Source organism: Wasmannia auropunctata, unplaced genomic scaffold (genome assembly GCF_000956235.1).
Source record: "Wasmannia auropunctata unplaced genomic scaffold, wasmannia.A_1.0 LD335844.1, whole genome shotgun sequence".
NCBI lineage: Eukaryota > Metazoa > Arthropoda > Insecta > Hymenoptera > Formicidae > Wasmannia > Wasmannia auropunctata.
Window position 1 is genome coordinate 787,775 of NW_012027046.1, and position 13,470 is coordinate 801,244.

General features: G+C 34.9%; 1 protein-coding gene across 1 annotated transcript; it reads right to left on the reverse strand.

Annotated features, from left to right (window-relative positions):
• Nucleotides 1-5,849: 5,849 nt before the first annotated feature.
• On the reverse strand, nucleotides 5,850-10,613 carry LOC105455763 (serine/threonine-protein phosphatase 6 catalytic subunit). The gene is made up of 7 exons (XM_011699323.1): nucleotides 10,452-10,613; nucleotides 10,181-10,276; nucleotides 9,349-9,556; nucleotides 9,179-9,258; nucleotides 8,999-9,104; nucleotides 8,716-8,877; nucleotides 5,850-8,605 (listed from the first exon to the last, which is right to left on the reverse strand). Exons 1-7 carry the CDS (start codon nucleotides 10,518-10,520, stop codon nucleotides 8,415-8,417), a joined length of 912 nt encoding a protein of 303 aa, XP_011697625.1. The 5' UTR covers nucleotides 10,521-10,613; the 3' UTR covers nucleotides 5,850-8,414.
• Nucleotides 10,614-13,470: the final 2,857 nt, after the last annotated feature.

A 13,470-nucleotide genomic window follows, 5' to 3' on the forward strand; every position in this document is an offset into this window, starting at 1 on the left:
TTTTACTTGATAATTCCTTTTGTTATTATTTACAAAAATTTTAGCATACGAATCATTGTGGTCTGCCTTATGAAGTAATAAGAATTAACGTTGAAAATATTACAAATGTAATGTATATAATATTTTTACAAAAAAAAACGACCTTTTGGTATAATAAGATATTATAAGGTAAATTTTTAGATTGTTTTGATAATTTTTTATATAAGATTTTATATTACTTTTATATTGGTTGATGAGTTTTCTATTTTAACTTTAAATATATGTGACATTATATGGCATTTCTCCTTCGCATTTTCACTAGATTACCGTAAATATACAATGTCAAAATAAGAAATAGAAAAGAAAATCGAATCGTCCGCAGCACGCGCAACGTTTGTTTCTCCGATAATCGCGACTAAAGTACGAAGAGCGGAAGGCTCTCTCATATTATTCCTCGCTGAAGCGATATTTTCATAGTATTACGACGAAAAGGAAATAAGCGGAACGTGTATATATGAAAAAAAAAAAACGAAACGCTGCATTAGCGCTGGTATCCCAATGTCGCGAGGAAGTTTCACGGAACTTTATTCGGAGTTACTGTTCAAATAACTGTATGTACATCGATCACATAAAAAATCATCCCTTGCTTTATTTTCTTTTGTTTTATCGAATAAGCTGTATACGCGTTATCTATACGCAAGTGTGCATGTGTATATCCACGTGGACCGATTGTGACAATCGACCTCGCGAAACTAGGATACCGGTCGCTCCTAGCTCAATTATTTGTGAGGGAAAAACTGCAGAAAGAGTAAAGAAAATCGGCGGTTGACGCCAGTCGAAATGTTGTTCGTGTCTTGGAAGATATTGCTCCTTGTATACGCATGTAATGTATTATTCCGCGCACGTTCTGCTGACGTGATTGTTTCATCTTGCCTCTCCATAGAAGATATCGTAAACACGCGCTAATCGCCTGAAGTTCGTGGCCACGAGAATGACCTGGAAGATACTTCGTTTTTTAAAATGCAGTTTAGCTGCATTTTCTTCTTGATTTCATTGATTTTCTTGCAATTTCATCCAAACTTTGCACAAAGGAATAAAATCCTAGAATTCTTCTTGATTTCTCAAATCGATTAATTTATTTTCAATTGTTTTTTAGAGCTTTTTTAAAGCTGAAACCTAAAAAACAAAATAGCAATTGAAGCATGGTTATACATAACGAAAAGATGTCTTAAATTTACTGAAATTTATCTGAAATATTTTTTTCTATAATTATGAGTTAAAAACTGTTGACTTATTGACCAAAATATACAGTATAAATTTACGATTATCACTAAATTTAAATTCTCTTCAGAATTAACATCAATATACATTAGTAATTATTTTTAATAATATCAAATTGATATGCAAATATACAGTTATATGGTGATAACTAAACTCGTAAAAATAACAGTATAACGTTATGTTTATTTTCATTGAATGAGCCAACTTTTTGATTCGCGATCATTTTTGTGATTAATATTTTTTTTTCCTACTCCTTGAATCGAACTCGTGGCTGCGGACCGCACGTTCCAGAAATCAACACGAACTACAACACAGACCTTGGGCCTACTCGCCTAGGTATACTTGTCCATATTATAAGACTTAACTAAACGATGGGATACTTCATACAGTAAACGTTGTATATTATTTGACGTTAAGGAACATTAGGTGTAACGGTTCCTGTATTCCCCGGACATCATCGTACGCTAATTGTCTTCGTGTTCAATTGGACAATCGCGTGCGCGTGATAAGCTTCACTGAAAGAAAGAAAATTCATTTTACACGACACCTTGCGACATTAGATGAACAAGATACTATTGGTGAACGCAATACGTATCTCGCTTGTGATATTGAATTCGCTTGCCATGTCGATTAGTTTCATCCGGATGAAGAGATCGGGCATTATGTGGACTGTCGCTTTGATCGATATTTGTTCTTGAGGATCTTTCTTCGAATTTGATTCCGCATAAATTTCCAATCTCATAGTAGTAACAAAAAGTAGATTAGCTTTTTTTAGCTGCACTTTTTGCATTTTAAAGGAAATTGCATGTGCATTCAGGTTTTGGAGAAAAGAAGTAAGAAAACGAATAAGAAAATTGTATGTATGTAAAAAATGCAATAAAAAGATCCATATAAGAATATTCTATACTTTGTTAATGATATATTCGTTGGTATCTTTTCATTATTAAAAAATGCATGGAATATGAATAGCAGCAAGTATTGATGCAACACTACATTTTTCGATTACCCGAAATATGGACAATTACATAGACTTGCTGCTATAATTACCATCAACATTTTTTGATAATTTAAGATATCGATACGTATAATCACTAATAAAGTACAGAATGGACTTAATGTCTTTTCTTTTCTATCGAGTCCTGCTGTCGAGCTAAAATTGTGCAATATAAATATGTATATAGGATATTGCCTCGTTCTGTTTTTTTATTTTTTTTTCTATTTTTTCTTCATGTCAGTTCTAATCGTCTTCTTTCTTGTTATTGTTAACTTGTAAAATTGTTGCGTAATTTTTGCTAAGAAATTGTTCGTGTAGTGTCCTATTTATTAATTATTAGTATATTGTATATGTATACAAATGGCAGAGTATCATCGTCGATCGCGAGAAAAAATTTCGAGTTCTAAATTCAATATCTCTCTTATATAGATTTTATACATATAACATATATAAATATACATATAATATTATTATATTAATTATATATGTATAGATATTATATTAATATATTATATGTATATTATATATATTATATATTTTTTTACAGGATTTCTGTGGTATTGCTCCTTTTGTTCACGAATCATTTAGACCATGCAGAATTTAAATTCTTTTGTTCCCTTTAATAATTTTACTATTTAATAATTTCGATTATACAAATATGAAAGAAATAAAGCGAATTTATTTTCCAAATAATTTCAGATAATTTTTGCTTGAATTTAGTGTTTAATTATTAAAACTTTTATAATTCAAAAAATTTAATTATAAAAATATTAACATAATTAATTAAAATGAAATATTTGCGAGCAAAAAAGTCTGAAAATGTAATGAGATATTAATTTGATTAAAAAAAATTTTTCTCTGAAGAGATCAAGTTAATCAGGGATTCGAAGAACAAAAGGAACGACAACCGTTCCGGGAAACATACTGTATCTATATTTTATAAAAGAAAACAGACGTGTGTGCAACACACAGTATCGATGTCTGGGAGTACAGTAGCTGCTTACGGGAGAGCTAAAGCGTTGGATCAGCAAGACTTAGGGCATTATATTACAAAGAGTATTATCATGCCCAACCCTTTAATATTTAAGTGCGAGTGAGAGTCTATCGAGCAAAAGAAAGATAAGAATAAAAAAAAACAAAGAAATCTAACGAAAAAGAAAAAAAAATATGAGAAAAAAACCGCGAAAAACCAGTGCGCGCCTCTCGTTTGTGGGTTCAACTTTGTGTACATATTGTACGAAAGATTTAATATTATATAACTATGTTGAAAGTACTAGTCCTGTCTTTGTATAATTCCGTGTTGAATACTTGTGCTCGCGCGATAGCCGCAAGCGGCGCCGCCGCCTTGATGCTCCCTTGAAGACCACAGGGAAGCGAACGAAAATATGTGCGCGCAGAAAACAGTCCTTCTCATATTACTTGATCTATTTTTATCTCGCATTTGTCGGCAATATAGAATATGAATTTATATATACATATAGTACGCGTATTTTAGATAGCTAACGTTCGCACGACGAGAATATGTACATTGCTTAAACGCTAAAAGTGCATGTATAACTTCACAATAGCGTACTTCTTCTAGGGCCACTCGTACTGAAAAGTCTTTGGACGACGTTTAACGAATCTTCGGGGAATATTCAATTCTAGTTTAAAAAAAAGCTTTTGATATTTGTAATTAAAGCATGTCCTTTTGATCTCTCGAAAGTCTAATCTTATTGGAACTAATTCTTATTCTTAATTTTAATTGATTTACTTCGCAGCTAAAAACGATGCAACGCGACGTTTTCAGCTGTGAAGTAAATCAGTTAAGAAGAATTAATTCCAAAGATTTATTGTCAGATCTGTCGCTGTTTAAACACGTCAGTCCTGGTGCTACACGATCCTAGTGCCTTGTTGCATTTAATTAATTTGCCGACATTCATGTTCTTACAATTAGCGTAAATTTAATTTTATTCGACAGTTAAATGTAATTCATTTACGTAATTTTCTTTTTTAATTCCTTATCCCGTTTTCATGTGAAAATATACGTACATGTTGCGCACGTATCTTCTTTTGCTTCCTTTTGACATGGAATGAAGAAATCGGCGCCCTTTGCTGCGATTACATCGAAAGAGAGGCACGAGAAGAAATGCAAACGTTTAACCCAGAAACGACGGTAGGGAAGGAAAGCACGAAGCGTCGGATTGGCTAGAGAAAGAGAGAGAAAGAAAAAGAGTGTGTATGTGTATATGTGTAAATGAGAAAACGAGAGAGAGAAAGATACTTTTTCAATGAGTGAGTCAAAAGTTACCATATTTCTACCTACGTTTAGGAAGAAGTACGTTTTTATTATCTCGTTTATCTTCGATTATATTCCTTTTGTAATTGAGATTTCGGCGTCATCGCGTGAAACGTCGCTCTGCCGGAAACCAAGTTATCGCTCTTCGCGATGTCGACGTCCATTACATGGTAAATATGGTGAATTTCCTTGATATACCGTGCGCCTCGCTGCTTTTACATTTTTTTTTTCTGCAACGCAGCGAGAAGCACGTTGACAAGAGTCAATTACGTTATGCGTTGTGTCTATGAAAATTATTGAAGGTGAAGTGTTTTTAATGTCCCGCCTCCGCTTTCCGTAGACGAGACATCCGTGCAAGTCCGTCTTTTTAGAACGAGCACACCTCGCAATGTTTTATATATAGATTTAATCGTAGATACGCGATACGAGTAATTAAAAGACTGATGAAGATCATTGATTTCGATGCATTGATAAAATCGTATTACTCGACGAAATTAGATCAGTAATTGTAATAACATTTTAACTTCATGACTTTCTTCTCTTCTCGATTCAACATCTTTGTCGGCTTTTTTGTTACATGAAAAAATTTCGCGCATATCAACAACGAAAGTCAGTGCATTTATTGCCATTCGAGTTTCACTAAGAGATTACAATTTCTAACGTAACGCAATATGATTTAGAATATAAGAACTACGACTGATAATTCGTATTCAGAATATAATACGAATTATTACCTGGAGTATAGTGTTCATAAGGTTGGTCAAAATTATTCGCGGACAGTTAAATGCGCGTGTGTAATCGAAAAGAGAATTATAATTTCGGTGGGGTAAATAAGTACATATACATCATTTAGCGTAATTCGATCGAATCGATCGAGAGCTTTCGGTTTCGGGCAAAGCAGGCCGAATTTCACGCGTGGCGCGTGAACCCCCCTGTATTTTTATGAATAAATAAGATATTTAAAGAAAAAAAAAAGAAGTAAATCTGAAGTCTGTTTGGAGATGCCTTTCATAGGGATTATAAATGTAGATAATATATTATACATATTGAACATAAATACACTATATTATTATATATAAATATATATATATATATATATAAATAGTAAGGAGTAAATAGAATTATTATATATATATATGATGAAAATAATATTATTACGAGTAAATAAACTGATTAAAGATTAATAAAAAAAAATCAATGCGACGTTTAATTATGTAAAATGTCCTTTCTCCTGTTCCCGTTGTCCCTTATCTCATGCCTATTGATTTGTACTCGCTCTCTTAATATAACGGGAATACAATTAACAATGCGGCCGAGTGCGATTTTTTGCGCATTTTTATTACAGACGTTCTTCATTACATTAACATAACAAAGTCTATACTTTCAAGGTACATGATGATCGTTTTAAAATGGTGTCTACCTGTGAGATCTTTAAGGATTATGCGCAGTGTTCAAGCTCCCGCATGGAGCACATTAAGCTATAAATTAGTCTTCGTTATTTTATCTTGCAAATTGTCTTTATTTGTTCTCTCCCTCTCGCGAGCTTACCGATTATTAATATCGAGTCGCCGCAAGCGCTTGGACACTTCGATAAGATTAAAGCGATCACAGACAGAGGCATTCCGGTAGACGAAACGCCGCGAACACCCCGATAGTAGTTACAGAGGCTAATACTTCTTTTTTTTTTTTAAGGATTTCTACGATACCCGTACCACACACGTAGGGCGTTCCCGTCGTCGCGACACCGTTTCACGACTCGGAGGCTGCAAATGTCGAGTTTGTAACGCAAGCTCCGTGTCCCGATTCGTTCTAGATGCGCTCCTCTACCTAATGTAGTACGTGTTACTCGCGTAAGGTATCGCGCAATCGTTACGTTGTAATAAATGTAGTACAAATAGAGAATATCTCTCGTGCACGTGATGTAAAAGTATAAATGTAAGAGTATAGACCTAAAAGATAGTAAAATCGTAAAACGTAAATATCGTAGAAAAGTTTCGCGAAAAAAGTAAAGGTTCGTTCCAATTAATAGCGAAAGGTTCGTGGAATAGAATTTAAAAGAAAAAAAAAAAAAAAAAAAGAGTACAAACAATTTTCTCGTACGCATTCTCGTTAAGCTCTGGTATTTGTATGATTCTTCGTCCTTATGTTATCGTAGTTCGTCTATGATTATCTGTCAGTAAGAAAGCGTTTATACTTCTAGTAGACCGTCGTGTTATAGTTCTGAAGGCACTGTTCAAAAGTTTATTACATTTCTCGGATTAACGGGTCATCGCAAAAACCTCTTCTTCGAATGGTGCGCGACAAGGAGAGTCGTTATAAACATCGACATGACCATTGCACACGCCTCCTTCGGTCTATATCACAAAATTCAAAATAGAGTAGTCTCAACATGACAGCCTATGCCACAATGCCAATGCCGTATTTGTCGGGTCTGTGATCGGTTAGGAATTATCGTGAGCTAGCAAAAATCGATGGTCAGAATTCAGGCTTATGATTACGCAATGGCCGGTGCACTTTCCATTAATTACGTCATATCAATATCGTATCATTATATTACACAAACGCTTATTAATTTAGAGGCACATTGCTAAGGGTCTCGGTTCTTTCTCTTTTAAAGTTGCTCCCTACATTAATGAACTTATGACAATTAGCTAATTATATGATTATTTAATACGACAGCGATTTGGCATACGATATTGGAAATTGTACAAAGATTCGGAGAATGCAATAGTATTTGAAAATATTGCTTTGTACATATATATGTATATAGAGAAGAGAAGTGTGACGAACGAATGGTGGGTATCTTTTTTTTTTTCCTTTACGAAAAGAATATCAATGTGTGTCGAGATAGTTTAGAGACAAATATTTGAGCTCGGAATTTCTTAAAATTAAGCGTAAAAAAAATGTCATGTGCATAAAAATAATAAGACAACTCCCTATAGATGCTATAACGATCCCGCTATCGGATTTCCTTACCTAAGCAGGAAAAACTTTGGCTACTGCTACACGCTATTTGTACTTCGGCGAAAAAGTGCCGAATTTACGATTCTTACTAAGAACACTGATTTGCGCATTTAAGAAGAAAAAAACAGCACGCAGCACACACAGTACCTAAATCAGCAACAGATCATTTACATGTTCAGGAAGACCTTAACAGTACTATATATGCTCACGCTTTAATAAACCTGAATTCTACGCACAACGATTGTAATGTCAGAGAAGCATTCACTGTACTCAGAGAGTGTATTTCTTGCCGGAATGTTTAAACGTGATATTTTTTTTTTCTTTTTATTCACACACACGCGCACAGCACTGGACTATTTCCGTTATTCACGCTCATAAATTACGTAAAAGCTCTTAATCGTTTGAACATTGAAGTCCAGAATGCTGCTCTGAGATATGAATGCTCTACAGAATGTACATAGTAGACAGCAAAAGCGTCTAGACCACAGAATGTTCACATTTGCTCTGATTGCAAAATATTGTTTTTCTTTTTTTTTCTCCCCTCGAGCTACAAAAATCAGGCTGATGCAATGGCAGATACTATGTATATATATAAAAGTTAGCTTTACAACATGTAAAACCTGATAAAGTTCTTAAAAAATCTAAAGAACATTCCCTGAATAAGAGCAATCACACGACAATCCAGTCCTCTAAGTGTCGTACTTCGATCGTAGAACGCATCAAACAATTTCTTTCAAAGGAATCAAAATTTTCTAGAGTTTATATGTATAATCGGTTTTGTGATATATTCTTGTGAATGTGTGTATGGTTCCGTCATGGTACCAGCCTGGGATCCGGCCAATCAAATCATGTAATTCCGTAGAGTCTAGACACAGACATCTCTCTTCTGCATCCGTACAGATGAGCCACTAAGATAGATCACAAAAAGTACGGAGTGGGCGTTAGAGGTGGGATTATTCTCTCGGAATCAGGCACTGCCTGGAACAGCACGGGTGTTCTCTGATCCACCGTTGTGAACTGCATGATACTAGCTATGTTACCACATCGATAACAGTAATTCGGGGCCGACCATACTGTGACGAGTTTGTCGTTAAACATGTACCTATAACCTGCAAGATCAAAAATATGCGTTATCAGTATGTAACCGAGGCAATTTAAATATTTAAAAGAAAAACTGTGATGACATGTTGGAAGTGTTTGTAAGCGTAAAGACGCGTACCTTCCTGAACTAGTTGGTGCGCCCTACAGATGAGTTTAAGATCATTCACTTCCATGAACATGTAAGTCACTTTGCTGCCAAACAGCCAGCCTGCGCCACGTGGGCTTACCGTCCATGTTTCTACATCCTCTGGATCGGACCAGACCAAATCACAGAAAGCACCTGTAATGGTAAGCAAAGATGTTCGATTATTATTATAAATATTATCATATGGCAATAATACAGCCGATCACGTAATTTTTATTCTACAATGAGATATTACTTTTGTACACTTAATATATACCTTTGTGTGGAATCTCTTGATTCCTTTCAATCGTCCTAATTTGATCTAGTGTTCTAATAGCCGGAGACAATCCACCATGTACACAAAGAACCTGTTCATCAATTAACTGAAACAGAATTTTATACAAATTGTAATATAAAATTGCACTTGTTGAAAGATTTTTTTTACAAATATACTCACGGCAGCAACTGTGAGCAAGTCAAATACCCTACAACAGTACTTCCACGCATTAGCGTTGCCATACTTGTTTTGGCATTCATCTAGAACAGTTGATAAGGAGAACAATGAATCAACACTATGCAAATATAAAATAAATCACCGAAAAAAGAAAATATTGCTGTTACGCTTACCATAAAATCCATAAACATGCGTGATTTGTCTAGATTCATGATTACCACGTAGTAACGTTATCCTGTCAGACCATTTAGCTTTAAGTGTGAGCAGACGAGTGAACGTTTCTAAGCTGTAGTAGCCCCGATCGACAAAATCTCCCAGGAATATGTAATTTGTATCTGGTACAGGGCCACCATTGCGAAACAGTTCCTCTAAGTCATAGAACTGCAACAGCACAAGAACATAAGTAATCTGACATATATATATATATATATTCATAGGCTTGTTTTCTATCGTTGCATTTGAACAGCGCTCTAAAAATTTTTTTCTCCAAATTGAGCCAAATACTTTTGCCAAAAATAAATAAATAAATATAAATACATATATTCTATTTCAATTTAAGTACAAATGTCCACTAATTCAGGTACAAAGAACAGACCTCATATCATGATTATACAAATAACTATTGGCACAAATAATAAAAGTTATAAAAAATGAAAAAATAAAAATTATATATATATACATATACATATATTTACTTTCAATTATATCGGAGGTGAAGATCATCTTCTTAACGATTACCTTAAGTACCTCCTATCATGACTGTACAAACAACTTATTGGCACAAGTAATAGTTACAATTATTTAAATATTAGATTAGATTAGATTAAGAGCAAAATCGCGCAAGATAGAAATGCGGGACAGAAATGACGATAAACGGATGACGAATGAATCTGTTGCGCCGCCGATTCGGAATAAAAATCCGCTGAAATTTTGCGTCGATCCCCGTAGCGACGGATGACAATGCTCCAAAGTTTTTGAGGTTAGGGCGCAACATCCGGGACTTACCTGACCGTGTATATCGCCGCACACCGTCACCGGGGTGGACACTGGCTGGATGTTGGACTCCTCCAGCAACAAGTCACATACCATGTCACAGAGTTTCTGTCGGAAGCGGCAGAAAAAAAACACAGAGTTAACGGTGAGAGAGAGAGAGAGTCGGGAGAGGCGATACGCGTAGGGCGCGTTTAGGCGAGTAACCTGATCGCGGCCCTCGCCGATCCCGCGATTAGGTTACCGCGCGGGGAACGGCCCGACCGGCGCGCGTCGCGCTGTTTACCTTGAGGTCATTCTCGGGCAAGTATTTGCACTCTTTCGCGATCTCTATCCATTTATCGATGTCTGACATCTTGGATTCGCACCGTAGGAAAATACCAATACTGATCGCGCCCCCATACAGCTACGTCGTACCACCACCGTGCGCGCCCACGCCGATGCTGGATCTCGCGCGGAGGGAGACGGTAGCGCCCGACAGTTGGAACATTCGGGCGGACACCCATGGGACGGCTCAATTTGGACGTGGGGGCGCGTCTTGAGGTCTGTTCTTTTTTTGCCTCGCTATAGTTTTTAGGGCGGGACCATAGGCAAGAAAAAAAGTTGATAACAAAATTTTTTTTATTTTCTTCTGCTCCTCAGAAAAACAATTACATAAGTGGTGGTGTACGTACTTAAATCTTTAATTGATTTAATTGATTACGGTCATCACAGTAAACGGTGCTTGGATTTTTTTCACCGGATAAACCAATCAGAGGGTCCTATGTATTGAATTGTCCAATAAATTAATAGCGTAGATTATTAACAAGCGCATCTTTTAGGTCCGAGCTTTAAAATTTGAAGCATGATCTCGGGATATAATATTTCATTAGCTGGATACAATCTTAAGATTGTCTAATTTGAGATAATTTTAAATACAAAATTATATAAAATTATTTTTATACTTTTCTCTCGCTTTCTTTTTACTTCCAAATTTTATTCTTTTTAGCTTATTTGTACTTTTTTAAATTTTTCTTTCGCTACTGGCAACTTTGCGCTGTAAAACCTATACCGCGTTATTCTATTCATATAATGATTATGAAGTCAATAGAGGATTCTAGGCCACGGTCTTGAATGGACATTGTAAAAGCGGTGCAACCAATCTTGTGCGCTACGATTCAATGCGAAATTCGATACTCCGTTCTGCAAAATGTAATCGATTTCCATTACATCAATTCTATATTTAAGTTTTTCTATATTAAACAAAGAGAATTCAATAAAGCGAATGATAGAAATAAAAGGAGGAAAAAGTAAAATAAGTTTTTAAGCATTCATAACATATATTTAAGATTACAAACTTTTTATTCGCATATTTTATAGGTACCGCTTTGAGGAGAAATATGAGAGAAAGTACATATAATCGTCTATTATCTATATATTTCGTCACTGACTATACAACACTAAAATCGATAATTTTCGTTAGAGACAATCTAGTTAGAGGCAATCACAGAGTTGAATCACTCCGAACAAATTGATCCGTAAAACGAATATCATTCAATAAAAAGTGAGAAATATAAGATTTACCAATCATCGTTAAAACGTTTAACTGCTTAAAATTAGGTATATATAAGGCCGTTATATATATTCACGTATATATAGTGTAGACGTCACACCAAATGCCTTTACAGGTCAATGATCAATAACGATAGCCAATGTCGCGTTCTATTGAACAGGACCACTCTTTTTAAATTCGCTAATCGATCGGCCGAATTTAAGAGAAGACTACATAGTGTCAAATATAAGTCGATATACACCATCACGCGTGCACATATATGCATATTTTTGTAAATGAATATCATCCATATCCCTATATTTTATTTGAAAATTGAACAAGTTAAGATTTTAAAATGTGTCATTATAAATTTTCCAACGTGATCAGATTTTCAGATCGCGTTTTCTGTCTCCTGCCAGGAACAATTCCTGTGAATGCGAGTAAAATGATCTGCAGCTCGCTTTAATTGCAGTATTTCATCATGTATCTCTCGCATACCTTTAACAATATTAAGTAAGATTAAGCAAACTAAAGCTTATTGTCTCTCTAGCAAAGATAAAAAATCGGAGCGTACTACAATACGTAAGTCGAGTGTCTGGGAAAGCGAAACTTCTAGGAAGCGTAAATTGATGGAACGGCGTAATGGAAAAGAAGCGTTTATCCCTTTAATACGTTTTTTTTACGTTCATCCAGTTTACGCTCTTCTTAGAAATTTCTTTTACGCTTCTGTCACTATAATCTCCCCTTACATTCGACTTACTCCGATTTTTATTTTCGCTAGAGGTACAATAAAGTACCTCAAAAGAAACAAAGGGTCCTAAGTATACATAGAAGGTGCGGCTGGACAAACAGGCTTGTTAGAAGAAGGGTGTATGTATATAAGAGAGCATGATGTGAGACCGAGAGATATATGTATAGTTAAACCAAGAAATCAATGCGACCGTTTCGAAAACGCTCTCACTTTCTCTCTCTTTTCCGGTTACCATTGCAGGAAAAGGAAACACAATCTAGTTTTCACTTTCGTGTTAAAATAATGACGCGGGAATTTCGTGTCGCGTGACTTTGAAAATCTCGCTCGCTCGTTCGCGCCGCATATAAGTATCGATACCTATAATATATATCGTTGATCGATTCAGCTGCATCGTATTGAAGCTTTATTCTGCCTCATCAAAAACGAAAATGTATACGTGGACCATTTTTCATTCAGTAACGCAAATCGATTTCGATTAGTGCCACTTCGGTTGACGAGTTGAAAGATAAAACGGGATGAAGAAATTGACCTAAACCGAATTCTACTTGTTAAAATTGCACGTGAATGTAATAATTTTCACTTTACAAAAGGTATATGTATATTAATTACGTCCTTGTATCAACAAATTATTGAAGATATCTTGCCATATTTTTTGAATTTGTGTGTGCCATATTTGTTGAATTGTGTTTTACGATCAATAAATTTTACAATAAAATTTTGCGAGACAAAATTAATTAAATTTACTAAACATATATTTAAAACCCATTTCTATCAAGGTAAATTTAACTTTTTAAATTTCGACTTAATTTTATCTTTTTATCTTTTTCTTAAAAAAAGTTAAGTTAAACTGATATCAAAGTAAATCTGTATTGGTAGAAATAAAGTCTCAGGATATTAATTAAATTCGATTTATCGTATTGGAACTATAATATGTATATTAATGCGAGTTAAATTTAAATCTGATCCCGACACGAGTGTCGCTATAATTGTACTTTAAAAACGAGAGAAGCAGAGAAAAGGAAA

What these genes read in the sequence shown, in the direction of transcription:
- LOC105455763 (XM_011699323.1), bottom strand. Translation starts at nt 10,520, where the DNA reads ATGTCAGACATCGATAAATGGATAGAGATCGCGAAAGAGTGCAAATAC. An exon ending in TGCCCGAGAATGACCTCAAG is followed by an intron (nt 10,277 to 10,451) that starts GTAAACAGCGCG and finishes CGCTTCCGACAG; the next exon opens with AAACTCTGTGACATGGTATG. An exon ending in GCACCAACTAGTTCAGGAAG is followed by an intron (nt 8,606 to 8,715) that starts GTACGCGTCTTT and finishes TTGATCTTGCAG; the next exon opens with GTTATAGGTACATGTTTAAC.